Source organism: Motacilla alba, chromosome 1A, assembly GCF_015832195.1.
Source record: "Motacilla alba alba isolate MOTALB_02 chromosome 1A, Motacilla_alba_V1.0_pri, whole genome shotgun sequence".
NCBI classification, from domain to species: Eukaryota; Metazoa; Chordata; class Aves; order Passeriformes; family Motacillidae; genus Motacilla; species Motacilla alba.
Genome location: NC_052031.1, coordinates 26,514,630 through 26,542,439, shown reverse-complemented (window position 1 = coordinate 26,542,439; position 27,810 = coordinate 26,514,630). Strand labels below are relative to the sequence as shown.

The window sequence follows — 27,810 nt, the reverse complement described above, 5'->3', positions numbered from 1 at the left end:
AATCACAGCAGTGAACATGCACCAAATCTGCTCAAAGTTCAACATATGCCTTTATTGTCTTCTTAGCTATTTGTGCTCCGAGGATTCCCAGCAAACTTCTTACCTGAGAAGTTTCCAGAGGAGTCGGGTAGATGGCACTGCAGGGCCTCTCTCTGGGAGACAGGCAAGAGTTCTCTCGGGAATGCTTATGTTTGTCAGATAACAGAGGAGAAGCTAGAATATAAATGTGCCTAGTGATTAAATTCATGCCGTGAAACTCAAGACATTTCAATTCTTTGTTTATGACAAAAAAATCCTCTGTCTCTAATAATTCAGATTCCCCAAGTAATTGGCTAAATATGATGTCTGACCAGTGACATCATGCAGAAATTCAGCTGTGTAACATATCAAAAGTCATTTAATATGGTTTACCACAGCAGAGAAGCACTGACCTCTGGCACTGGATGGAGCAGAACTGGTCACGTTAGGTGAAGCAGAATGAGTAGAACTCAGGCTTGAGGTAGATGGACTAGGCTGTGCACAGAAGAGATGCTGTTGTTACCAGATCACATTTACTGGTTTAGAAAACAAAAATTTATAGCATACTTTGCACTAGAACAAAGAACTTTAACTTCTTAGAGTAGTTTATCAGTAATTCAAAATAGCAAATCAGTATAAAAAGCATTAATCTAGCTACACAAAGATGTAACCAAATACTAAATAAATAGAAATGTAATTAATACAGTAAAATAATTATCTCAATGTGATAGCTGGACAGAAAAGTCTATGCAGTGTCAGATCACTTTGTACCATAGTTCAGTGCTACTTATTACATTTGCAAAAATTAATGCTCTAATTTAAACAAGCGAAAACAGTTACATAAGAAAATATTTCTAAGTGAATGAGTTTAACATCTCATTTAAAGATTTGTTTTTCAAAAGAAACATAAGCAATAGTTATGTGATTTCTGAATGAAATAATAGAAGAATTAATTTAGTAAATAGCCTTGTAAGAAAGATTCTGTACAATTTGAGGAATGACAATAAATTATACCTGCATGTTAAAAACTTCATCTGAGCTTTCTGACTGCCCAGTGATGTTGCTGACTTCAGCAGAAGCTTGGGATGACAGTGATGAGGAAGAATACCGATTGACAGCTGGGTAACTCAAGGGGCTATTATAAGAATAATTAAATATAAAATGGTTAACTCTAATTGTCAGTCATAATTTCTCATGTGAGAACAGCACATGTTTATTAATCTTTAATTGGGGGAGGAAAAGAAAGAGAAATAAGGAGAGAGAATACATATAACCAGCTATTCAAGGCTGAACACACTTCAGCCAGACCATACAAGAAAGCATGCACATAATAGAAATATTTATGGGTCATCTTCCATGGGTAGCAAAAATATGTCTTTACTAATATTTAACTTGCCTGCGTCGTGGTATTACCCTGGCAGCATCAGGGCTCATGGAAACAGGTATGGAATTCCGGCATCCACGAGGACTTCCATTTGGGAAATGAACAGGGCTAGCTTGTACACAGGCAGAAAATTCCTGGTGAGTTATTAAAAGAAGATTAATTAAAATTAGCATAATATCTTAAGCATTTCATAAGATACAGATATGTAGATAACTACATATAAATGTAGTTACATGGTATTTTGGATCAGCTTCATCATTAATAAGAAAAATATTTTAACTTTTCACTAATGATAGTAAAACGTTATTATTAGTAAAACATGACTACTTTTCTCTGCATAAGTTGGGAAGTTTTTGTTTTTCTTTGCTTTGTGGCACTGCAAAAAGGCTACAAGCTGTAATGGGAACAAACAACCAAAAGATGTCACTGTTTGTTGCTTGGGAAAATGCACCAACCCTTAATGCAGCTGAACAGTCTTCTGTTCTATCCTTTCACCTGCTCACATGAGTACCTGTATTCCCAAGCTTGACTTCATCACAAAGAACTGATCCACCAGCTTTTTGTGCAACGGCCTCATGTCCTGTGGCACCACCTTCTCGTGCACCGCCAAGCCAAACTCTAGAATCTGGGCCTGCAGAAAAATAAAAAATATTTTTGATCCATTTTCTTTAAGCTCTCATCATCAATTAGGATACCAAAAAAAAAAAATCCAACACCTATCTAAATCTCTAAAAGACCAAAGACCTGTAACCAAAAAAGGGCTAGGACCAAAAGCATTTACTGCCTCTTCCCGCTCAACTTTCCTGAAGGTTTCACCTATGCAAATTCAACTGTAATATTAAAAAACACTATGGATAACATAGTGAAAAATGACTTAATGGGAACATTAGAAAGGAGCAGTTCTAAACCCTAAATAAAAGCCATTTTCTACAAGAACAGTTATAAAAAGCATGAAACAACAGCAATGGTCAAATCCACCAGAGACCCTGTAATATATTGGCAATGAAGTCCACGGTCCCCTATCTTATTTCCACTCCCCAGAGATCTCCATAAGTGGTGGCCCGATGTATATCCTTGACACAAGGCATGACATGCTTCCGAATTACAGTGCTAAAACTTTAATCTCGCTCAAATTTGGTCACATGCATTCAAAATATTGAATTGGTTACAGGAGGAATTGGATAAACTCAGATTTAAAAACAAAATAGCTAGGGTGTGCTGTAATATCTTTGGATGAGAGCTCCTGGCTGATGTTTCCAGGCAGCCTGCGATCAGGCACGCAGCTGTACAGCATCCCTGACCTGGGGTCAGCACTGCAGCACCTCCATCCACACACACAGCCATGCCAGCTCTGCCAAATGCTCTGCGTTCAATCAGCTGTGGGTGCCACAGAGGGTTCAGCTGCTATTGCTTGGAACCTACATTTTTGTTACAAGAAGTTATTAACTCCAGTTTTACATTGTAAACATCAGTGAGATTAACTATAGCTTGAAAAAATTAAATTATAATGTCAATTACTATACACTGTCTCAGTGAAATTAAAGTGAGCTCAGTGAATTTATTCTGATTTATACAGTCTGAGGACCTGTCACTTGGCTGATCTGACCAAAAGATCCCACAAGGCTGATGAAAAATGGAATTTCCATCGTGCCACAGTCTAAGCTGGCAATAAAATGTGAAACTTCAACATGCTGCATAGAACAAAAATAGATAAATGCCAGTTAAAAAGCTGAAATATTAGTAAGATCTTTGATTAAAAATAATCAGCATTTTCAAATGGAAACACTTCATATTTGAGGCTGGTAGGTCATTGGTTTATAAAGGAATGGAGAAATAATGCAAAAAAAATGCATAGAATACTCATACGCTTAATTTGATCACTTTGTGTTTATTTTACTGCCTACCTACTTTGCCAATTACTACTAGATATCTTTCATTGAAATAAGATTTTGAATGCTTTTTTTGCTTTTATAGCAAACCTTGTAGTGAAAATACTTTCTGTAATATTGGTAAAATACAAATATATGCCAAAGCCATCAAATGTTTCAATGAAATAATGTTTATTCTGTTGTAGTGATAAAATATTTTGTGCAAATTTTTGTATATGAGCATGACAAGACAGGCCTCTCTCTCAACCTTTATTTTACATAAACCAGTTTGAAGTGACTAAGTTGATGATGGAAAGGACTCGGGAAAATATATTAGCATGGCCCAGACACCTGCTTGTATAGAAAGTTACTCTCCCCTTGGAATCTAACTCAGAACACACTGAAGACCACAGGGCAATTATTAACCTCTGATATTTTTAATTTTATCTGGGGACATTTTTAGCTAGAACAGCTGAACAGGCCATCTTGTCAGTCCTTTCCCCACTTTACCTGCTCGAGCGTAAGTTCTCTTAAGCGTGTGATCTTCTCTCCATCTTCTGGATGGTTCAAGATGTATTCTTTGACAAAGAATGCCTAAACAGAACAAAATTACAAAAAGTAAAACAAAGTGAGTAAAAACACACCACTTTTATTTATCTTTTTTTAAAAACAAGTTTCTAAATAACATTTTCAAATGTTTTCTAAGTTCCTTTGAACTGTAAAAATTGATAATACATGTTAAATAAGTAATTAATCATATAGTCATTGGTGGAGACCATAGGCAAAAAAATGTAGCCACTAGTGAATGGATAGGTTTAACACTTGAAATATGAAGGTGCTGAATAATTAGAGATAGCTTCTTCCCCATCAGAAAAGAAAAAAAATACAGGAAATAATTTAAAGAGGAAAAAGAGGGAAGAAGGAAGACAGAATCAAGAAGACAGCAGATGGTCAAAGGACGCTTCTTAAAACTTGGAAGTTACCTGTAGGGAAGGAAGATAATGGTAAAAGACATGGTCACTCAAGACCAAATGCTCCAAGAGTGACTGAACTTTGAGCTTTGTACAGGGCAGAAGGGAAAAGCAAGTGAAACAGAAAAGCATTTGCAGAAAACAGGATAGCAGGAAAAGTAGACTATAACAACTAGCAAAACAACAGATAGACATATAAAGACTGAAAAATGGACATGCAAAGAGAAGAATTAGAGAGAAATTGAAGAAAAAAAAGTCTCACAATTATTGCTAATAGTTTTGATGTTTACAAAATGAATTGTAGAAAAGTCCTATTTTAATACAGTGAGAGACAGAGGGCAGAAGGGAATCAAAACATGAACACTGTCTAAGAGATCAAGAATTGCAGCCAAGGACAATAATAAAGGAGCAAGCTAGAATCTTTGATATGCTTGTGAGGGATGGAAGCTGTGCAGAGACACTGAGTTAGCTCTGACATTGCTAATTCAAACCAGACATAGTTCTGACATGACTGTATTTCTCCAGGGACTCCCTTCATCGTGCTTCACTATGCTAAACAGTTTTGTTGTTTAAAGGCAGTTAGGAAACAAAAAATGTTACTGCTTTGCTTCAGTCTCACAATTTTCATAACACTGCAGTTTTGATGACAGATTCTAAAACTATACTGGACTCAATTTCTTGTAGTTTAATTAAGATGCAGTTTTACCAAATTTAACACTGTTGAGTGAACACTGAATCTCTCAGCCTTTGAGACAAGTGGACAGAATGTTATTCAAATTGACATTTTCAAAGGAAAAACCAGCAGACTCAAGTATCTCATGAGACTGTTAGGAGAAAGAGAAAAATCAAGTTGGGCTGCAAAAAAGCCCCAACTCTTTCTTTTTACTGAAGTTTTGTAATTCCACAGAATTTGTATAAATACAGCATCCCAAACATTTAAGGTTTTCCTAAGGTGATTCAGAAATGATATTAATGAGGAACAACTGTTAGCAACAAATCCAGTGTTAGACATTTCTAAAATGTATTAATTTTTAAATGCCTTTCTCCCCTCCCCCCAAAATATCTTTTCTTAAAACTTGGAAAAGAAATACAAGAAGAATCTAGAAAATTATGATTTTTTAAGATAATGAACTTCTTGTTAAGAATTTATGTGTGTGTGTATATATATATATAAAAAGATATAAAAAGATATATATACATGCATATAAAAACTAGAAGGTCAGCACAAAAAAAGTAAATTTGCTGGTTACCCAGAAGTATCTCCTATCCCAGAACTGGCAATGTATTATAATAATTTACTTACAATTAACCAGGTAATTGAAAACTTCCAAACAAATCACTGAAGAATGCAGGGTAATTGTGAATTGAGTCATCACTGGAGTAAGTTTATGGAACTATCTGCAGCAAAATGGTTATTTCAATAAACCAGGTCGTTAACATTACCTAACCCAAAACTGCAATATAGGTATAATTAAAATGATTATTCATACAGCACTTTGTGTCCTTAATTCATACAGAGGAGCTGCATCTGTACAGGGAAAGAAATTGGATTTTTAATAAACACAAAGTAAATTGCTTACCTCTTGGTATCTAGCAACTCCACCATTAACTGCTGCATCAATGACCCCGTTCAGACACATTGTGAGAGGGTTAATGTTCTGCATCTGTCGAGTTTGACACTGACTAATCAGAGTTCTTAACTGCTGGTTCTTATTTTCTAAAACTTCAATAGCATTCTCAAGAGGACTCATTTCCACCTAAAACATGAGTGAGAAACATTGCAAACAACTTAATCTTCAGTTGGAAGATTAAATATATTGCAGGTAATTTTTGATTTCTTAACATAAACCAATATTATTCTAGAGTAGTTTGAGAGACAAAGTACTTCTCAGCTGCGGGAGAGATTTGATTTGATTTTTCATGTAATCAATGATCAAAATAAACAACTATCACTCTTTTGTAGATTCATTTTCTGACCTTGAGACATGACCCAGCCCTTGCTGCAAAACATTAACATACTTTCAGCCAGTGGTAGGAATCTTAGAATTCAGGATTAACTGTAATTAATTGGTACTTGGTAATTACCTTGGCAATTAATTGGTACTTGGTAATTACCTTGGCAATTACCAAAAATGGGCTTGTGGTTAGGGAGCTTCATCAGTTTAAGGATACAGAGCAGAGCTGAAGTATTGTGAATGTGTTTCCCCATCCAAAGTGAAGTCAACAACGAGAATTTATGGATCAGGAATTTGAATGCAAGCTTTGAGCTAAAATGATAATCAAGTTATAGTCAAAGGCAGCCTTGAGAAGGATGTGCCTCTCAACTCTCAAGGGTGGGGAAGTTCTTTGACAGGTAGTGTGAACTGCCAGAAAAACGAAAAGCTGAGTGATGGGAAGATCCCAGGCTTGCAGCTGCTATAATTTACCAAAATATACAAGCAAAATCCATGTCATGCCCCGGAAAATTAATTACAGTTTACTTTTGGAAATGGTGACTGTAATGGTAAAATGCTAGTAAATGGAAGGTCTTTGTATCAGTGGTTATCTTAAGCTAGTAGGGATTCAGCAGGAATCAACTAACAAAATTTCTCATGTCACACACATTTTGATTTTACTAAACTCCACCTTTGTTTTTCTACAAAGGAGAATATCAAGACAGTGATATTTTCCTTCTCTTATAAAAGAAAAACACAGCAGAGTTTTAGACAAAATCAACTGTGCTATGGTATCCTTATATTTAATGGGATTATTGTAAGACTAGCTTTGACAAGAATGAAGAGAATTACAGATGCTATGTATACTCCAGGGTTCAGCAATTGACCAATTATTTAGAGATCTTTTTAGGAGGAGCACTCCTCCAAATGCATCTAGAATCTATTTAAGGATTTTTTAAGTAATAGAACAAGCCAGGAGAGGAAATTCCAGTGTGTCAGTAACAGACTGGCACATTTGCTGAGTTTTAAGGAAGTAATTTACTGACATTAAATGATGCCTTTGGGTGTCCATTATTGTTCTCAACTTTTTTCCTCAGCTGTTTAAATGAATTCTAATGATGGTTCTTAAAAATACTTTCCAAGACAAGAGAAATCAGCCAACTTGATATACTTTGTAAATAATTTTGTTGTAGCCACCTTGAGACCCTGGTCAAAGAAATTACATATGTGTAATAATACTCATACTCACCACTTCACGTTTTTCTACTTCAAACCAACGAGATATTCCAGGTAAGCTCTGCACCAAGATCAGTGTGGTTCTCTCTACCCATAGACTCTAAAATATATAAAAGCAATTTATTTCCTTATTTGACTTTGTATCTTCCTTAATTATTACCAGTTTCCTTTATGAACATCTTCACTAAAGTAAGAGTATACATTAAAGAAATACTAACATCCAAATTCCTACTGAAATGTCTATCCCATAAGTCAATCACACTCACTTTTCTCCTTACTTCCTAGGTCCTACTACTAAGCAGTAATTTCTACTGATTCTTCACTCTTTATTATATGTTGTCCCTAAATCTCCAAAAGTCACTCACAACTGCGTTGGTATTTTAATATTTCTTTTCTGATCTAACATCTGAGAAGAACAAGAGTTATGAAGCAGAACAACTTACAGATCAGAGAGCATGATCAGGTCTCCTTTGAGAAGCCCTATTCCAGATTCAATGATTCCAGAATGCATAGCTGATGGGATACTCAAATATGCTACTGGTAAACACTTTGTGCAAGAAGTTTGTAAAATGACAAATCAACACACAGGATAGTGCTTGCACAAAATACACGTAAGCTGTACAGTTAAAACAAAGCTCAAACATACATCAGAAGACAACAGTGACTCAATTTAGCTAATTTTTTATCCTTGTAGTTTTTTCTTCTAAATCTATAACAAAATTATTATGGGATAACTCTTTTTGTCTGTCTGAATACCAGAATGTATTCAATATCAGGATGTGCTTCTAGTGGGTAAAAATTAAAATTACACCAAAAGTTGAATTTTCACTGTGATATTTTTAGTAGAAGGAACAGAAGGGATTTACCTATTAGAGAAGGAACTATTGCTTTTCTCTGAGACAATCTCTAAGTTCAGAGGTAGTTTTTAGTCTTGAAATCGCAGAAACAGGTCATTATGCTGCAGTTCAGTCAAAACTGTCTCTCCCTTTAGAGAGAGATAGCTTTAGGCAATCCTATCCATACTCCAGACTACCTCCTTAAAAATGTTTTCCCATCTGCCTAAGAAACTTTTCTGAGTCTGCTCTGTCCAGTTCTGCCTTCTATATATCAAGATAAAAAAAAAAAAAAAATTCTGATACTATTTTATTAAAAATAAGAAGTGAAATAGTCAAACCTGAGATACCATCTCCTCTAGAGAATGTGATGGACCACAATCAGCTGAATAATGCAAATGCAGATGATATTTCAATAAGGCAGCTTTTGTTGATGTTACAGACATATCCATAAGTTCAGTAGATCAGGAAAGGGGCATGATTCTTTACCTTGAATTCATTTTCCTTGTCCTTGGTCCCTTTGTGAAATGGTCTGTCATATCGGAATCGCCAGATGTGATTTACTTTGTAAAAGCTCTTGATATTATCAGGAATGCCATCTCTCTGCAAAACTTCCTGGTTTTCTGGAATTGGTGTCACTGCATAAATCTGCAAATCTGTATGTAAAGAGTTAAGGCTATCCCACTTTATTCAAGTAATCAAAGCATATTGACTCCTGAAGCATTATAGAAGAAAAATTCTTTAAAAAGTGTGCCTCATGAAATGCTTTTATACTATTAATGGTTTGGGAAAGGAGCCAGAGATATTTTTTGATTGTTTAAGATTTCTTTGTTCTATTTTGTTGAAAACTTCATCTTTATTTTTGAAATAGAGCTACTTACATGGAATAGTACATAAAGGGTTTTAATTAAATATATTCTTACACAATATGTCATGCCAAGCTAACATAATGTCGCATTGTAAGAAGTTAAATTACTGTACCTTGAACTGCTACACCATTATCACAGTGGTGATAGTTCTACAGGTATTTTTAGCTAAAGAAACAATGTCAATAACAAGTCAAGGCATTCTTAAATAGAACCAAAATTACACAAGGAACTCCTAAACATAATAGAGTGAACTGGGACAAAATGCAGGGGAATTCTCACCTACCATTTATTTCAGCGGAGGCACCGTGTGATGGAAATTGGCTATAGGTGTACCTACGTGTTTTAAAAGCACAGAAAATGTAAGTGCAGAGCATGGTTTTGTGATTATGTGGATACACTGTGCTTCTGCCTGAAAGATGGTCTCATCTGGCTGATTAGCATGTTGCATAGCGATGGCATGTGGGAACTCATTCAACATTCGCTGCTGGAACGCCTCCAGCCGTTCATAGTCGTGTCCTCGGCAAACAAATTCCTTATTCTGAGCGGAATAAGAAAACAAAAAGCAAGAGCAAGTTGCATGAAAATAAGTGGGATCCAAACACACACACACTTAAATATAGATTTTCCAGGCAACTTTTGCATCATTTAAAGAAGGGGGGGAAAAAAAGAAACAAAAGACAAGAATAAAAACAAGGAATATAGAAAGAATAGGTTACTTAAAAGAAGGACATTTTATCATATAAGTTATGTTTTATTCAAAAGTCTGGAAAAATGTAATAATTGCACTTCAAAATTTAATAAAAACCTGAAGGGAGAAATTTTTCTTAGTGGATCAAAGTATGCAATTAACATGATATATCAGACTGTATAAAATATGTAACAGAAATATAACCTAATGAACAGTTAAGACAATGAAATGGGTTCGAAGTCAATTCCATGAGGAACTAAGAAACTCTGTTCTGATGTTACATAATTCTGAAGAAAAACATTGCGTAAGAAAATTATAAAGGCATTCAATTTGCCTTACCATGTAAATGTTGATCAATTATCTGGCTGGAAAATTAAAATGATCCAGTTTTTACAACACAAAGCAAAAGAATGCTCCTGGCATTGAATTCTGAGAATCAAGACTTTCATGGGAATTGCTACAGAAAAACCCTTGTAACCATATTATTCTTCAACTATAAATTAATATGCAGTAGCTTTATTATGAAGTTTAGTCTTTATTTCTTCTAAAGCAAACACAGCCAGATTTACAAACTGCTTTGCCATAAAAAATTTAAATCAAACTTATTATGTCTGCCCTTGTTGGTGTTGCAAGCATAAATACATGCTGTGTATGTTTAACTTGAAAAATTCATAAGAAGATGCATAAGCAGTGAAAGACCTAAGGTTTGAAAGTACTGCACTGTTGTGCAACTCCTTCCATTACTTTTACTCCATCAGTTAAACTCTTTCTGATTAATATTTCAAATTGGTTTATACAGAAGTTATATTCAGATGAATATTAGGTCATCTCAAGAAGTATCTTCCCATCAGACTCTTTTTGAGCATTACTTTGAAAAGGGAGAGTTTCATGCTATATTTACTAGTTAGAACTAGTCATTTTCCCCCACCCCTAAGGCAAAGACAAATCAGACTTTTTAGGCCTCCACCACATAGGAAGCTCCTTCATCACTTATTGTAATTACCACAGGAAGAGGAACCTGGATTATGAATGCAGCTGCTCCATGAATAAGATGAATTCTGTCCTCTTCCCAAGGTGACAGTCAATGCAGCTCAACTACTGCAGACTGTGGAAGAGGGACACAGTGTAGACACCACCAACATTTTCAAGGGCACTTCAGTAACTTCAGAATTCCAGATTAATGATCAAGAGTAATAACCTTATTATTTGTCAGTTTTAGTACATTAATAATCAATGAAATTCAGCATGTGGAATTTTTAAGTCATAAAAAAAAAAGAAAGTAACTTGGGAATGTAATTGCTTAAATGCTGAATTGCTGATTATCCCACCACCGATGGATACTACCTTCTGACAGCCTTTCATGAGCACCCACCTGCAGGAGCAGAACAGGAGAAAGGGAACAAGCTACCATGAACCATTGGTCTGTGGAACAGTGTAGGTGCACGGTTTCCAATATAAACATGAATATTGTGTTTCTCTGGGACTCTAGAAGCCTAGAATTTGTCTTTTTATTAGTCAGGACCTTTTCTTAACCACAAAACATGAAGGTAAAGAATTTCTCACAGGATAAGAACTTGCATATGGTATGAACAAATTTTAACACATTGAAAGTGATTATTAATGACAGCATTACTTCATTCTGTTTATTTTCATTTCACTTACCCTCAAGAAGAATGGGAACTTTTTCCCATAGAAACCGACTCTGAAAAATTCTGGCTCCAAGCGCTGTTGATCCATAATTTTGTCATACAGAGATGCTTCCATCATCTGTGTGAGATTGAGAAGAAATGCAATTAGTCTTTTTTGAAAGTGTATTTTTACCATAAGCTGTCACAAAAGGGAGCGTTTTTCACCTCTGGAGTAAGGGAACTACAATATATCTCTGAGCAACAACTAGGACATCCAGAAGTTTCTGAATACATCAGATTAAGTAATTATACCTCTTAGGGATCTGAAAGTTTCCAAGAATTAAAAAATAAATCCTTTAAAATATGAAGTACTGATATTAAAAGGGTAAAATAGAAAGACAGTTTGAAACATATGACCCAGTAATCTGCTAATCACCCAAACACATGGCAGTGATGTGGTCAGTTAAATCAGCAAAGTCTGATTTCCATATTCAAGGCAGTTGTGTCCAAATCACACCAGATTCCAATGATTTAAGCATCAAATATGAGCTCATTTTAAAAGTCCCAATAGCAATTAGCATAATTTTTGATCAATACCTCTGGTTTTTATTTCACTCATAACACTGACACAAGGGGATCTTAATACCAAAATTCCCTTTTTCTGATGATATTTTCAGCAAAGTTTTCAATACTGTGGAAAAACCCAAACACAGTCTTAGCCATATTTTAGGTATCACAGACAGCTACTTAGTATGCATATGATATCAATAGCTGCCTAATTATACTGCTATGAGAAATCCCCACACCTCCGTTTTTGGATTAACATTGGTGGCACAGATACAGCAAAAGAATATTTCAAACACAAAATACATTCAGTAAAATTAATTAAACATGCATAAACTAATCATTTTATTCACATGATGATAGTCAGTTTGCTTTTGCTTATAGGATTCTGCCACTGACATATCAAAATATATATGGAATAAGCAGATAACAGAGAGTCCTGCCACCTTGCATATTTTTGCATAATGTTGTTAAGCAGCTCTGAATTAAAGGGACTTCACTCTGTCCTAGCAGCAAGCATCCTGCATGTACAGGAAATTTAAAAGGCGAGTTGTAATATAAAATTGAATCCATCAGAAGCAGCAAAGAAAAGAAGACTCAATAATTTTTAAAATACACTATTTGAATAAATGAGAAACAATGTTTAGAGTTCTAAAATGAAAGAAACAATGAGAAGCACCAAGAAAGATTCATTCTTACTATGTAATATTAAACAGACCATATTTTTAAAAAGTAAATTAAAAAAAGTGTAAACGAGTGCATTGCCTGTGGCTTTGCTTGCAATTACAACTGCAAAGACATGCTGCTGCTCCCAGTGAAGGACTGCACATGACACATTTCCTGGATAAGCTGTAGGAAACTAATGAAAGTGAGTTGTTTTTTCTGCATAGGCATGCACACAAAAAGGACGCTGTACAGGTACAAATATTGTAAGAACATTAATTTTATAATAAAATAAAGCAACCCCGTCGAGTGGAAGGTTTCTAGCAGGGGGACTGGAACCAGATCATCTTTAAGGCTTCCAACCCAAACTGCTCTATGAAGTTAGGATTTTCTCATTTTTCTTCAAAAAGCTCACACTCCTTTTTTATAATCCTTTTTGTAGAAAAAATGCCTCAGGGTAAAAAATTTGAAAACCAAACCTAAGGACCATTCTGTGGTAAATTTAATTTCCTCACTAATATTTTATAACCTACATTAAAAAGCTTTTGGATTCCAGATTGATGAAAAGTATTCAAGTACATTACCCTCATCTTGCTGAGGTTTCTGTAGTCATAGTAGCTCTCATATTGTTCTGCAATTTTCCTGCATAAGATAATGCCATTTTCCCAACACTGCAAGCAAATAAAAGGTGTTCAGTAATTCAAAGCAACTGCTTGACAATTTGTGATTTATTAGTGGTCTGTTCAATCTATTCTAAGTCTTCTTACTGAAAATATTTGAACACACTGTCCACTAAACATGCTGATAGCTCCTGAGTAATACCGATGAATTCTTTAAAGAATTAAAAATATATTTAGAGACTAATTTAATTAATTATTCTTTTTACACCATGCACAAAATGTAAATCATTGCAAGAGTGACGGAAAACTCTTTTGATGCTACATGAGATAGATTCAACACAGTATGATTTTTCCATTTTAAAATTTTACTTTTACTACATCTTCCTTAATTTTTTTAGGTTGTACAGTACTTCATTGCACCATGTAAGTTAAACTATATAATAAAATTACAGAATTGTTTGAAAAACATCATGATCAACATCCATTTGATTACATTTATTATGCTTACATGGATTTTACACTAGCTACATAAAATTGTAATGCATTGCTTGTTTGTCAGTAAGACGAATCAGAGCACTATGTATATATAAAATTTTAGACTACAGGATAATTACACTTGCTTAATTCAGAACAGGCATTTGCAGTAATGACAGTGAACTGTGATCCCCCAAACAAATTCATTTTTAGTTTTTAAGAGATACAACATGGTATTGTAAGGTGTAAACATAGCCTTTACAATCCTCACTTGGTCACTAAGTGAATTTCATTAGCTTTATAAGGCTCATTTTCACCACCTTTAAAATGGGGAAAAATGATACCACCTTTTATAAAGTGATCTGACAGTTACAAAGCCAACTGCTATGCAGGTGAAAAAATATTTTCATATGTAAGTGGGGGATTTCTAGGATACCACCACGGGATTAGAAGAAACGTACTGCATGGCTAAGTAACTGCTTAATTGAGCAAGGACAACCACTTTGCCTCAATACAAGAAGAGAGCGCAACCCTGGAACTAATATCCTAAAATGGATAAACTACCCTTCCCAGATCCACTCAGTAAAACAGGACGATTTTACCTTTCCCCTATCAAAGTTTTGAATGATGGTCAGGTGGAGACACTCCTTCCGCTGCCACTCTGTCTGCATGGGGTAGGTGAGAAACTCCCTGAGCGGCCGATCGGACCACTCCAGCAGCTCGTCGTACAGCAGCAGCGTGTAGGCAGCCTCTGCAAGGCAAATTACAGCATGCCACTCACCACCACCAAACACATGAAACAGACAAAGAAAGTACACAGAGAGTGAATGCTTTTCCTGAGAGGCACCTTTCTAATGGGTAATTGATTTATTTTTAGTATTAGGCAGATGGTAGTGGTGGTTTGGACAGAGTTACTATTACAGCTATAACAAAAAGAGCTTAAAATTTTCACACACTATTTAAAGTGGAGTCACTGGGACACTTCTCCTGGAGTCTGAAAATACAAAGGAGACAGAAATTAAGTAACCATTTCCTGCTTAGCCCCAGTCTTGCCTACTGCTAAGGAGAAACCCTCAATGACTCTGCTGTCTGAAAAAAGGAACAAGGACTGGAGGATGAGGAACATCACTGGTGAAAGAGGAAAGACAACAAGACTGTGGACACAGTCCAAAAGAGAGGGCTAGGAGGAAAACAGGGAGGCAGATGTGTGCTTAATAGAATCCACTCCTTCCATAGAGAAATAAATTCCTGATAGCTGAGCCTTACCAGCTGGCCATAACAAGCAATTTAGAAGCGCAATGTTTTTCTCTTTTTAATTTTAAAAATTTTATTTAGTTTTTGGTTTGGCAGGAATCAAACCGGTTGTTGGTCTCTACTCAAAAAGTTGTGTAGTAATCTTTACATTAATCAGTATAAATTATCTGGGAGTATAAAATTTTTTTTTTTTTTACTTTGATTTCAGGAACTCCTCAGAAACAGTACAATAATATAATATAAAATTATTCTTTTTATTGGAAACTCAGACTTTGGGAAATTACAAAACACCAGAATTACTACTGGCTACAACAATTCACTTTGGCTAACTGAGCATATGTATTATTGATTTCGAAGCTAATATTCACAGTTTGTGTTGCCACTCACAGGACCACTTTGCATGAGTGAGTCAGCACAAAGATGGGCCATGTTCTGGTGTACTTCATTGGAGAAAGAAGTTCCCTACTGGACTTATTTTATTGCAGATTTTATAGGTTGTATATAAGGCAAAAAAATAGCAATAAAGTACTAAAGTACTTTTTGTGCTGAGCTAAGTTTGCCCCAGACAACCATATCCTACTTCTGCCATATGAGCTCCCGTAAGACAGGCGACTTAAGCCAAATTTTACAGTATTTTTTTCTAGCAGTAGTGTTCCTCTACACATCCAACTAAGAACCTGTGGATGAAAAAAAATCACTGCAGCAGATGTTTGTGTGAGAGAGTGACTTGAACCCCAGTGTTGCCAAATGCTAAGCATGGTACAAACTGGTGCTGCGCTGTGATACACCCATGCAAGGAAAAGCAGCTCCAGTTCCAGAGACAGCCTTAGTCCTGGCATCACACTCAGCAGCTCTCAGGCTGCTTGACTGGTAACCACCTTTGTCATTGTTTCAAGCTACATTTTTGTACTCAAGACATGAAGCACATCTATATGACAATTTTGAAAATCCATGAAGCTGATAATAAATTATTCAAAATCGTAAGGAAGCAAAAGATAGCAGAACGTAAGTAGTTGCTCAGGATAGCTCACTGTGACCTTTCCTTTCTAAACTTGGCATCTAAGTCCTTAACAAAATTTTGTCTGCCATAACAGTGTATCTTTCTTAAATTGTAATAAATTTATACAGAAGGTTTCTAAAATAAGAATGACCATACTGGATTACAAGTCTGAAGGGTTCCTCCACCCAGCATCCTATGTCTGGCAGTGGCCAACACAACAAATAAAATACTGGTACCTCAGGGAGAGGTCTGTAACTACTGATTTGCATCAAAGCACTAAGGAGAGATAAATAGAGTTGACTCATGATGTGGAAAATTCAATTTATACAGCAAATATTCAAAACACTAGATATTTCTAAGGTGGATAGGTAAAAAGTCTCATTACAGGTCTCAGGTGACTGAGGGGACACAAGGAATCAGTGCATTTATGTGATTCAGCCTCAAGAGAGGTATATTTATAGCTGTAACTGAGTGCGGTGTAAAGAAAGATTTGAAGTAATGTTTTGTATAAAAATTACTTTTCTTTTTTTTAACACAGCATTTTTAGAAACAGTCCAGTAAATCATACTACAGAAAGGAGAGAAAAACCATTTCATCCCTAGGATGAAACGATGCCATTAGCAAACTAATGCTGCAACATGTAGGAATGCTGCTGAAGGATCAAACTCATTTTCCTAATCCCAAATTCTCTAGGCCAGCTGATTTACAAAAGTCTGCTTTGTCTCTAATAAGGCAAGGCAATGGACTACACAAGTCTGTTTTCTAATTATGGGTGTGAGACAAGTCTTATAAAGGCTCTTACAGCAAAAACTTAAAAATAATAATAAATTTTAAAACAAGGAAGCAGTGAAATCTACCAAAGCAAAGAATGCAAAAATCACACAGATTGATAACAAACACATGGGAAATACAACAAAGTTCTGGAAATAAATTTTGATCAAAATACCGTTTAAAATCAGAATGGATGGCAAAACAATTGCCATCCAATTGCCTAAAAGAATTAGGTTCATATCACAGTTGAAGGTAAACTGGACACATAATAGTACCCAGTGCAAAAAGGGAACTCAATACTGCTCAAAGAGTTACTAAGATCTACTATGCAAAATAATAGCTTTATACAAAAGCCAGCTGTGGCAAAGAGACTTCTGGATAATGAAAATTCTCTTGTGACTCACTATTGCCAGGTCACATGAGGAAACTAAAATCTCTCCTTAACATATCCTGCTATCTAGTCCACATTTAAATCCACGAACTGCAAAGTGAGTGTGGAAATTCCAAGTGAACAATGTTTCTTATGGACAGCAGTAAAGCGTAAGGAAAGCTGCTGTGACACCAGGTACCTGTCAGCTATTTACTGGAGACCCCCAGCCAACTAATCTGCTTCTAAGAAAAATCAAAATCTGGAAATTTGCAATTGCAAGGACTGGGGAAAAGCTGGAGGTATTACAAGGTCAGTAAAATATTCTGGCAAAGATAGTGTGATTTAAAAGGATAGTGATTTTATCTTCTCCAGCACTTACTGATGGCATGTAGTTCCCCAAATGAAGTGTGTGTTTAGCTGTATAAACAGCCATGCACAATATCTTCTTATTTCTTCATGTAAAAGATAAACATCCTTGGCACAAAATTAGAGATCTTGGACAGTAGTACTGCAAATGTGGTATGTGATGGTTTAGAAAGACATCATGAAATTGCAATACTTGTCACAGGTTTTAGGATATCTACCTCATCATGGGTACATTATATGGGTCTTCCTTTCTTTTATTTCTTTTTTTAAACCAAAAATGAGGTTCTGAAACACAGCTGTGTTGAAACACTTCACCAAACAGATAGCCAGGAGCACTACAAAAAATGCATAGGCTCAGATACCACTAAATGAACTCATAAAAACTTCCTCCAAACTTTACTCCATTTGGGTGAAAAATGACTGTATCACACATTTATTGCTAGTGGGCATCAACAGAAGTAATTTACATTAACCATGGCTCAGCAAATAATAGTGCTGTGGGGCTGAAAAAGGCAGCATTTTGAGACATCAATTAGGCAAGGAAACTCAGCTGTTGTCTGGGTTGGTATGTTCTGCACTGAGGATACAGCTTACAGGGTTGCAAAAGACTGCAAACCACAGACCAGTCCTAAATACCTTTTTCTAGTTTGTATTCAGTTACCTGTGAAGTTTTGTGCTTTCAGATGTAGGTCATAGAGCTTATGAATATAGCGAATATACATCTCTTCCTTGTTCAGTTCAGTCTTGTAAAAATTCTGAAATAAAATTGAATTTTGTAATAAAACACAGTAGTTAATAAATTTATGATAATGGTTGCAGATAAAAGATTTCAAACATAATCTTCTAGAAATACATGCATAGATTACATCTCTGAACATAAAACTGCTATTTGTTGTTACATGGATAAAATGTGGACTGCAATATCATAATTCTTAGTTCACAACATTCTTTATTTACAAGCCCTAAAGCAAAGTATGACAAAGTTACAGGAAGAGGAGTGCAAGCCTGTTTACAAGCACTGCCACGTTCACAATGGACATGCAGCTTAAATCCTCCTGCTAGACATACTTCATGGTCAGGATAATCTGCTTTGGTTAATAAAAATTTATAGGCTAGAAAAGTCTAAGCACTGCTTCTCATTAGCAATTAACAATTTCTGTTTTATTATTCAAATCGCTATTTTAAACTACGCAGTTTTTCTTCTAATGTACAGCATTCATATTCTGTGCCACTGTTTCCTAAATTGAGTTATTATCAAGGAAAAAGGTGGGAGGAACACTATGAAAACATTAAAAAAAACAACTTTATAGAGAAAATATTTTTAACTGATTTGAGAAAATTTAGCATTCATTGTCTCTATGTTTTGCAAGAGTATTAAAAATTTCTTTGAAAATTATTAGGATATGAAATCCAAATTAGCCCGTATCAGTCATTGAAAATCCCCTTAAAAAGTAATATGGTGTTTTGGGATTTTGAAATATTTTCATTTTCTTTTTATACAAATCTTGGATGCTATGCTAATAATAGATTAAAACCTTCTTAGGGATGAAAATAATCCAGGTGCTTTACAGAATTCAGATCATGCCAGATATTTTGACAGCAAGCCAGCTGCTTTATGGCTTCATAGTAAATATCATCCCTATTTAGAGCACTATTTTCCTAGTGAAGAAATCCTTTGTTCTCTTATGTATAACTGCTACTTAGAAGTGATACCAAATTGTTTCACTGACGTCAAAAATGCAGAACTACAAGTCAGCTTATTTTGGTTTTTCCCCCTCTGGCTAAAAATACAGCTTTTCAAAAGATTCACCAGGAAAATGGAAACTTTCCAAGGTTAACAGAAGTCAACAAACTTGTCAGTGGAAACTGGCCTAGAATCAAAATGCATCTTGTAAACAAAAATGACATCTTTTTCATACTATGGTTTAGCACTGTTGGTTTGTGGTAATAATGATAGCATGACAACAGGAGGTCTTGAGCAGCATTTCTGTCTCTTCCACTGGGGAGAGAATAGTCAGCCTCCAGTATTCACAAGATATCCCATACTATATGCTGCAAGAACCAACTTGCATCAGTTACTGGAAGAAAAGAAACAAGAGAAATCACATAGGTTTTGTTGGGTTTCGGAGAGGAGGAAAGGCATGTTTGTTTCTACAAACTCAGAGACTAATTAAACTTGGAAAGTACTTTGGTGAAGTTTATCCACTAGGACAAGACGTGAAACTGAATAATGCAGTTTTGGAGACCTTTCAGAACCAAGCTATGAAATGCCAAGGAAGGCTATCTCCCTACTATACTGATCTTAGCCTGGAAAAAATAACCAGTGATCATAAGTGTAGTGTTAGTCTGTCAAACTCCACTCAAATTTCAACAAGAAGCAAAGTATGTCGTATTCAAATGTGTACTTGCTCAACTGAAATCGAAAAGGGAAAGAGAAAGTATTATACCAACCAAAAGGCTAACAGTGCAGCCAATCTTTTTGCCATCCACTTCTCCCATTTTCATGCAGTCCCTAAAGCAGAAAGTAATAAAAGTCAAAAGGAATGCTGTTTATCCTCTTACAGTGAAGTACACCTCAGAAAACAGACATATTTCACTTGGCAAGCTGACTGAAAGCATGGCGTTTAGCTGAACAGCTGACCCAAGTAGCTAAGAGATTTCATTCCTCCTTTTGTACTACCTCAATTGTCAAGAAAGTCAATGTTTTCTTTCTGGCTCTGTCATTACTATGTCACCTTTTTTTATCACACAGGGAAAAAAGTAGCCAATATAACCATGCTGAAATAAAAGAATAACAGGCAGACATCACCACATAATCACTAAAAGAAATTTAACATAACTTTAAAACATTCTTGCACACATGAGCTAAACAATTGCCCCAAATACCCTCATACCTAACAGCACAACACTGTTTTGAAAGACTAGGAGTCCTAGAGGTTGTAATCCAGCTGGTCCCTGAAGAGAAATAGCAGTGCCATGCTTCTAGAAATTAAGAGTTCAGTCTCTTTGTTGATGAAATAGTTTTCTTTTCAAGCTATCAGTGATGACAGCAAGCACAGTACTAGGTCTCACCATGTGTCCCAATGGAATGAGGGAGAAAACCTTACAATTAAGCTCTGGACAGTGCTACAGTTGGTGGCAATAAGGAGGACCAAGCTGCAATGTGAAGCCTCTACACAGGCTCACAATTGACTGGGAAAATCGCTTTTAGTCTTGCACTCCTGAAAGAGAGTACATGCCTCTCATTTCTCTCTCCTTTGATCACACGGTACAGTCAGATGTGAGGTGTTCATCCAGAGATCATGTCTTTGTATACACACTTACTGTGCCAGCTGACACCACAACTAAGCATGATTGACACAGTAATAAGAGTTTTACATATTGTGTAAAACAACTGTCAGGTGATTAGTACTGAGCTCTGTGTCTTCAGACAGACTTGAGTCACCAACCTACTGCCAAAAGTTACTACATTCCCTGACAGCAAACTCAAGCACGCCACTGGATTTTTTTACACCATGGGGAACCTACTTGGTTGTTTCCATCCTGCCAGTTGCATTTTCCTGTTGACTAAGCAGCTGCTGTCAGAGATCCTAAGCACTTACAGCTGCTGTATCCATGCATCCACGTGCAGTCACCGTTTGAGCAAGATAACTGTATTTGCTTCCTGATATTTCAAAGATGACAACCCTCCCTCTAAATTGTGATAACCACTCACCTGTAGTCCAGGAGCCTCTCCATGAGGCGAGTCACAGTGGCAATTAATGAAACACCACTTTCCCTCCATGTTTCCCGCTCAATTTTCTTCAGCAGACTGAAAAAAAAACAAGCCAGAGAAATGTCACTGTTTATTTTTAACTGTCACTATGACAACCTCTCTGCTTTTACCAGTACCTTAATACCTTAGCAACATCTTTGATAGTTACATTTTTTTTCACAAACACCCTCCCAAGAAGTGCAATTTGCAAACAATGTCTTACCTAGGATAAGGACCAAAAAGTGGAATTCTAGTCCAGGAAGCATTGACAAAACAAACGATTTTTATATTAGCTGCATCACATCAAAAATATGTCAAGTACCTAATTTTCAGAACATATTAATATCCCAAAGACTTAACACAACTCTTCCATAAAATTTTTATATTCACTTCATGCTGATACACCAGAAAGTGAGGAATTTAAAGGTGTTCCTAGAAAAGAATATTCATCAGCTCAATATACCTTAATTTTTAAAAAATATCTTTCTTTTTCTTCTCTCTAATATTTCAGTAAGCATGATATTTAAGAATAGAAGAGGGGTTTTAACAAGATGATTCCCCCTCTTCAAATAATATTTCTTTCTGAGAACATACTATCATGCACATGTGCAATTCCACTAGCTTGAAGTGTCATAAGATTATTTTATTAAAAACTGTTGTGCCAATGTAAATGCATACTATGCATTGAAGTGGAAAGATTTCAAAATGTTAATGTAAGTCAATAAAACTGTACAATATAATTGTCTTTATTATTATTATTCTTTATATAATTTTGCTACAGGCCTCTGTTTTTCATTGCTTAAGTTTATCAAATATTTATCCCTTAGGCATGAATTTCCACATTTTCTCTGTAGGAGTGAGCAAGGAAATATTTATCTACAGAGCTGTGTTACATTTATACTTTGGTGCAGGAGCTTAGGTGGATGACATGTCCATGGAGATATTTCAGCAGTCTCCCTGAAAATGTACTCAGTTATGGTTTATTTAGAAAGCTCTGAAAATTCCCACATCCATATCCTTAGAGCTTTCAGAGCACCTCTGAACCTTCTGTCTGTCAGCTCCACTGACCTTCATCCACCCTGAGCGTGCTCAGTCCCTAAAACCTCCTACATCAAATCTCAAACCTGTAGCAGTGCTCAGGAACTCCTACATGCCAACTGCACAGCTATTCACCCCAGCTCTGCTCCTTACAGGCTCAGGCATGTCACAGATGCAATTCTCCAAGCAAATTTGATCTTAATGAAGCTGTGCTCTGCTGGAACTGAGGAGCAAATCCTGATCTTCATCCTGCACCCTTATACCAATCTTAAACTCACTTCTTCTCTTAACAAGGCAGTCAGATGTCTTTCCCTCACAATCAGAGGCTGACTCTTTTTCATTGCTAGCAGACAGATGATAAGGCTATCCTTAACCAGAAAATGCTGAAGCACTAAGCTGGCACCTCTGTTTTCCATACAGAATATACAGGCTACCTTTATTCACTTGAGAACCCCTTATTTTCCTTCTAATGGAAGTTCTTGTATGTAGTAAGAAATAAGAGTAGAGGCTGTCCCATCATTGAACCTTGATTACCGCAGGGATTTTTCATTTCTACTTTGTTTTAACCCTATGTTAAAAAGGAACATTTCAACCTAGATTCAACAAAATAATTACTGATAGCTCCTCTAGAAAAACAACAGAAGTATGACTTCTCTTTCAAAACAGATTGTTCTTATCTGTGTTTGATTTATGCATTTCCTTTAAAATTGCATTGTTACATTCATTATAAACACATAATTTCTAATAATGAGTTGAGCTGATACATTCAAAGCACTTATACAAACTGACATCAATGCGGTTGGTTACAAAAATGAAAGACTTGCCTTCTGATACATGCCTCCCTCTCCCCCCCACACATTTCCAGCACAATGCACAGAACAGTCAGAATGAAAAAGCTACTCAAATATATTCTGGCTAAATCTAGGGGAGAATTGAATCCCTGTTCTTACAGATCCCAAAGCATAGCCAAGACGCTTGACTATTTATACAAAGCACTAAGGGGGTTAAACAACAAAGGGAAACTATAAAAATGTTTCTGTCTATCCATGCTAATATAGCCTAACACCTGAAGTCACCTGAACAATTATGGATTGCTTTGTTTTGTTTGGTGGGGAGAAAAGGGGGTGTATTTAATTATTTTTCATCTTGGGTACCCCAGGAGTACAAGAATAGTGATCCAGAGGACCAGAGTTCTCCAGGGACAAACAGCAGGCTTAGAACAATGTTCAGGCTAACTCAATCATGTAGTAAATGGATTTTGTATGTCTAAAGCACAGCATTAGCCAGACTTTTAGCTGACAGGCAGCTAATCCTAGAGGCGCTTTAAAACATCTGGATGCCTCTGTTGGAGTTCAAAGACCTCACTATAGCCAGAGGTTCCCTGAACGAGTCCTAAAGGCTCTCAAAAGACTCACTCTGGACAGAGTCTAATGGACTGGGCAGTGATGAATTCAGTCATGCATTTGGAGAAGAAATTAAGATGACGGAAGACAGCAGAGGACAGGTAGCAGCCATCACTTTTTATATAATAGATTCATGGTTGAAGAAATCACCCAGAAACTGGCAGAACTCCGTTATAAATGCCTGCTCAGCTGAATGTCAGCTACAATCTCTTCAAAGAGAAGCCTCATTGCCAGGCCCCCAGCAGAAGTCATTAGTCCAGGTTTTGTGCTTCGGTGGGGTCACCTAACTTCCAAATCTGAAATGCCTTGTCTTAGGCCAAACTGAAATACAGCTACAGAAGTAAAAAACTGCCAGCATCCATCTGATTCAGAAGAAAGACCTACTTGAGTATATACCTTGGCATCTGAGGATTTTATTTTAACCACCAACTGTTCAATAAAGTAAAATCATTCTTTTCCCTGTGCTAATTAATTCGGGAATTCAATTGCAGTATTACAGTGTAAATGTAGATCAGAACAGCTTTCATACCATAATTACAATGGATAGCAAATGCAACATCTAGTTTCTCATGATAACAAAATGTTCACTACTTCATGCTTTGCAGATCCTTCAAATGACATCAGGAGCTAATCAGTGAATGGTCACATTCAAGTCCCTAGAAAGACATTGATTCAAAACAAACAGCAGTCACCTTCCCCCTACTTTCTCTGTCTTGTTATTTGATATAGATAATTCCATGGTAGGCAACAAATTCTAAGCACATAATATCTCAGCTATCTCCAGAGATGCTTATAATTTAACCTTGAAAATAGATGTTCAAAGGAAAGATGCAGTGATTGTCTCCGGGAAAAAAAAAAAAAAAAGCAGTTAATGTGGGAGTTAAGAGATTTAAATTCATTTTCCAATTCAGACAAAATAAACAGCATGGCCAAACCTGCAAGCCTCCCACCCACTGCAGTTCCCCGGCTGTATTCAAAGTCGGTGTGTGCATCCCCTTGGTTCCCAGTGATACCTATCAAAAGTAACCACGCCTAATCTTCAGAAAGATCAGGTAATATTGTAGCATTTTCTTTCATTGAAGACTAGGAAACCACTGCTTGCTGCAAAACTGTACTACTATTCCAGCTTTTGGGTACCTGCGACATCTCTGCACTTCAGCCTAAACAAGTCTGTTTTCTTGCACTGTGTAAAGACACCCTAATATTGCTTAGCTTAAATTACCCATGGAATAAATAAAGAAACCCCAAAATCCCAGGCTAACCAACTCTGTCTTTTGCAGGCAACTCCCCAAACTGTCCCTCTGATTTTCATCATTTTTCTTCACATGCCCTAGAACAATGTGTCATCCTCCATTTCAGATTAGTATCTTCTACAGGCTCTTCTCTTGAGAGGTGGTAATGCATACAGACAACCAAAGGGGGAAAAAACAAAACCAAAACTCTAATCATAAATACTACCTTTTTCATTAGCTGGGAGTGAACTTGAGCACTTACTCTGAAATTTCCCAGAGTTTAGTTTTAACTTCTGTTATACCATGACAGAAACCACAAGTATACTGATGCTGTGAGACATTTTGCAATTTAAATTACCATGACTATGTTTTCAGCATTTAGATTTATAAAAGGCTCTCAGCATTTTTCACTGTATCATGTTTAACATTCCCCAGTTGAAATCTAACTCAAAACCAGAAAAAATTATAAAATGTATTTGATCCTCATGTGCTTTCTTATAGAATTTTAAGCTATTTCAGTGATAGACACACAGATGTATTTTATATAGGCTTCATTTTATAATTAGAGCTTTTCCTTAAATGACTTAATTTTACAGTTAGAATACTGTATTACTAAAATATTGAAAACATCTTACCTTTTATTATCTTTACTCAGATTATGAAAATGTCATGAATAATTACAGGAAAGTTCTGCTTAAGCACACTGTACTGCTGTTCACTATTATTCATTCAATTCCATGCTATTCTGCCTAATTTTCACCTTTGCTTCTATACATGATAAATATTTTAAAACTCTATTTTTTTAACTCAGTAAAATTACAGATTAATAAGTGTTTGCTATTTCCAGACACCAAAACCTGACTCTTGTTCTTTAATCAAAGACAAGAGAGCTAAAAATAATACTTAAAGAAGAAAGAGTGATTAAGAAACCATATAAACAGGGAAAAAAATCATGCATTTAGTAGAGCTGAAGAAAACACAGCAGCTTGGAATCCTGAAGAGGAACAATACATCTCCTACTAAAATAAACATATCGGAAATAAGTGAAATCTTTCACATTGGTGGAATTGAGCTCTGAGGAACAACAGAGACAGAGCCCAGTTAGTTATTTTGCACCTGTACTCAGTGACAATCATTTATTTCAGTCAGTGGAACCATTTATGCACAACTTTAGGGACTTCAGCATTATCATCATCTTTTCCTATTAGATTTAAGTGACATGTCATTTATTAAAAAGCACTAAAAGCTTAGCCAGTAATTTATCAAAAAAATTAGAAAGAAATAATCTTATCAGAATAAACACAATTGTTTACATCAAACAAGAAATCAACAAGTGACATTACTGAGAGGACTACAAGTTCGTAGCAACAGAAAAATCACTTATTAAATGCTTTGTTGAATTGCCATCCCTTGTTTTCAAAATGCTCCATCTGAGCTCTACCTGCACCCTATGCAATTATGAAGCATTTCTTGCTTTTCTGATTTTAAAATTAGTAGGTAGAGAAAGAGAATGTTCTGTGATATAACAGATTTAGCCTTTCCCAATTATAGCTGTATGCAAGAAGTACTGCCAGACTTTACAGATGCTATACAACACCATGAAACATTTTATTCTTCAGATTTTAAGGAAACAAAAAAAGAAAAATAAAAAATTAGCATCACAACTGGTTTAAGCATTACTTCTCTACAATGACATTAGCATCTGATACAACCAACTGAACTCTAGGAATTAGAAGATAAACATGTTACTCACATACTGTTGAAGAGCTCTCGGTATGTTTCATCACCTTTACCTTCTGACATTAGGCTGTCCAGTTTGTCAATCAGCTTTGCTTCCACCTGCAACATATAAGTGTGGTGTAAACAGCTTCTTTTTCCTTTAATGAGATTAGAGAAAACGGAGGGAAGATCTGGTTTTATGTAAGAGACTTTGCTAAATGCATATTTTAGAATTATTGGTCAATCATGTGATAAGTCAGTTCATCTCTTTGAAGCTGTTATAATTCCCGAGGTTTGTAGGGCTTTCTTTTTTTTTTTTTTGGTGGTGGTGGCTTTTTGGTTGTTTTTTTTTTTTTTTTTGGAGGGAGGGAGCTAATTTAAATTGAGCAACGTGACTTTAAAACTACAGGCTGAGTAGCATTTGCTGCTGCTAAGGCAGCTAGCTATTTATGGAGTCAGAGGAAAAGCACACAGCCTAAATAAATTGCCTGAATTCTCACTGCAAGGATGTAAGCACAAGCTATTTTCTTAGACTGAAGTAAAAATATTATCTTTTCCTACCTGCATCCCATTCTTTATAATTTAATATACATAAATGTCTGCACTGTTCAGAATACGTGGGAGCTCAGACTCTCCCAACACTCTTACCTGCCAGTGTATTTCATTAGAAAGCAAATTTCCTGTACTTACATATTAGCTATCAAAGAAACTTGGTGGTTAAGAAAATCTGGTGGCCATTGATTCCTCCAATGCATGTTTTTAAGTGCATTGATTATAAAAAAAAAAATATAGAGCTGATGCTACTCTGTGTATTTATATTTCAAACCTCCTTTTTATCAGTAATATATTAACAATCACAAGTCTAGGGGAGAACTCAAGCTGTTGTAAGTATTTTATTATGGAATAAATATATTACAATTTACACTTAAAACCAAGCTTAAAAGACAGAGTAGCAGAACAAGTGGATTTTCTTCGTTCTCACTCCTTGTTAACATTTCTGTGGTAATTTTTAACAATAAGCTTATATATTGTGAAAAGCTACCTACTTACATCACCTGCACCACTCTTGTTTTTAATAGTTTGGTTTGTGCTTTAGACGCAGCTCCTACCCTAAGCATTATGACTGCTTGGGAGTAATTAAAATACTTTTACT

General features: G+C 35.8%; 1 protein-coding gene across 4 annotated transcripts in view; it reads right to left on the bottom strand.

The window, feature by feature from the left end:
* DOCK4 (dedicator of cytokinesis 4) overlaps nt 1-27,810 on the bottom strand; it is a 222,853-nt gene that overhangs the window by 13,143 nt on the left and 181,900 nt on the right. For 2 of the 4 annotated variants that reach the window (XM_038154588.1, XM_038154590.1), the window contains exons 32-49: nt 26,692-26,777; nt 21,489-21,515; nt 21,227-21,322; nt 19,963-20,023; nt 18,173-18,266; nt 14,353-14,501; nt 13,241-13,327; nt 11,464-11,568; nt 9,510-9,651; nt 8,734-8,900; nt 7,425-7,511; nt 5,822-5,998; nt 3,781-3,864; nt 1,914-2,033; nt 1,415-1,536; nt 1,033-1,153; nt 432-513; nt 104-213 (exon numbers count right to left, since the gene is read on the bottom strand). In XM_038154588.1, coding sequence (XP_038010516.1) covers nt 104-213; nt 432-513; nt 1,033-1,153; nt 1,415-1,536; nt 1,914-2,033; nt 3,781-3,864; nt 5,822-5,998; nt 7,425-7,511; nt 8,734-8,900; nt 9,510-9,651; nt 11,464-11,568; nt 13,241-13,327; nt 14,353-14,501; nt 18,173-18,266; nt 19,963-20,023; nt 21,227-21,322; nt 21,489-21,515; nt 26,692-26,777 — 1,917 coding nt within the window. The remainder of the gene's footprint in view (nt 1-103; nt 214-431; nt 514-1,032; nt 1,154-1,414; nt 1,537-1,913; nt 2,034-3,780; nt 3,865-5,821; nt 5,999-7,424; nt 7,512-8,733; nt 8,901-9,509; nt 9,652-11,463; nt 11,569-13,240; nt 13,328-14,352; nt 14,502-18,172; nt 18,267-19,962; nt 20,024-21,226; nt 21,323-21,488; nt 21,516-26,691; nt 26,778-27,810) is intronic. The other 2 variants (XM_038154589.1, XM_038154591.1) reach the window with 1 other exon arrangement.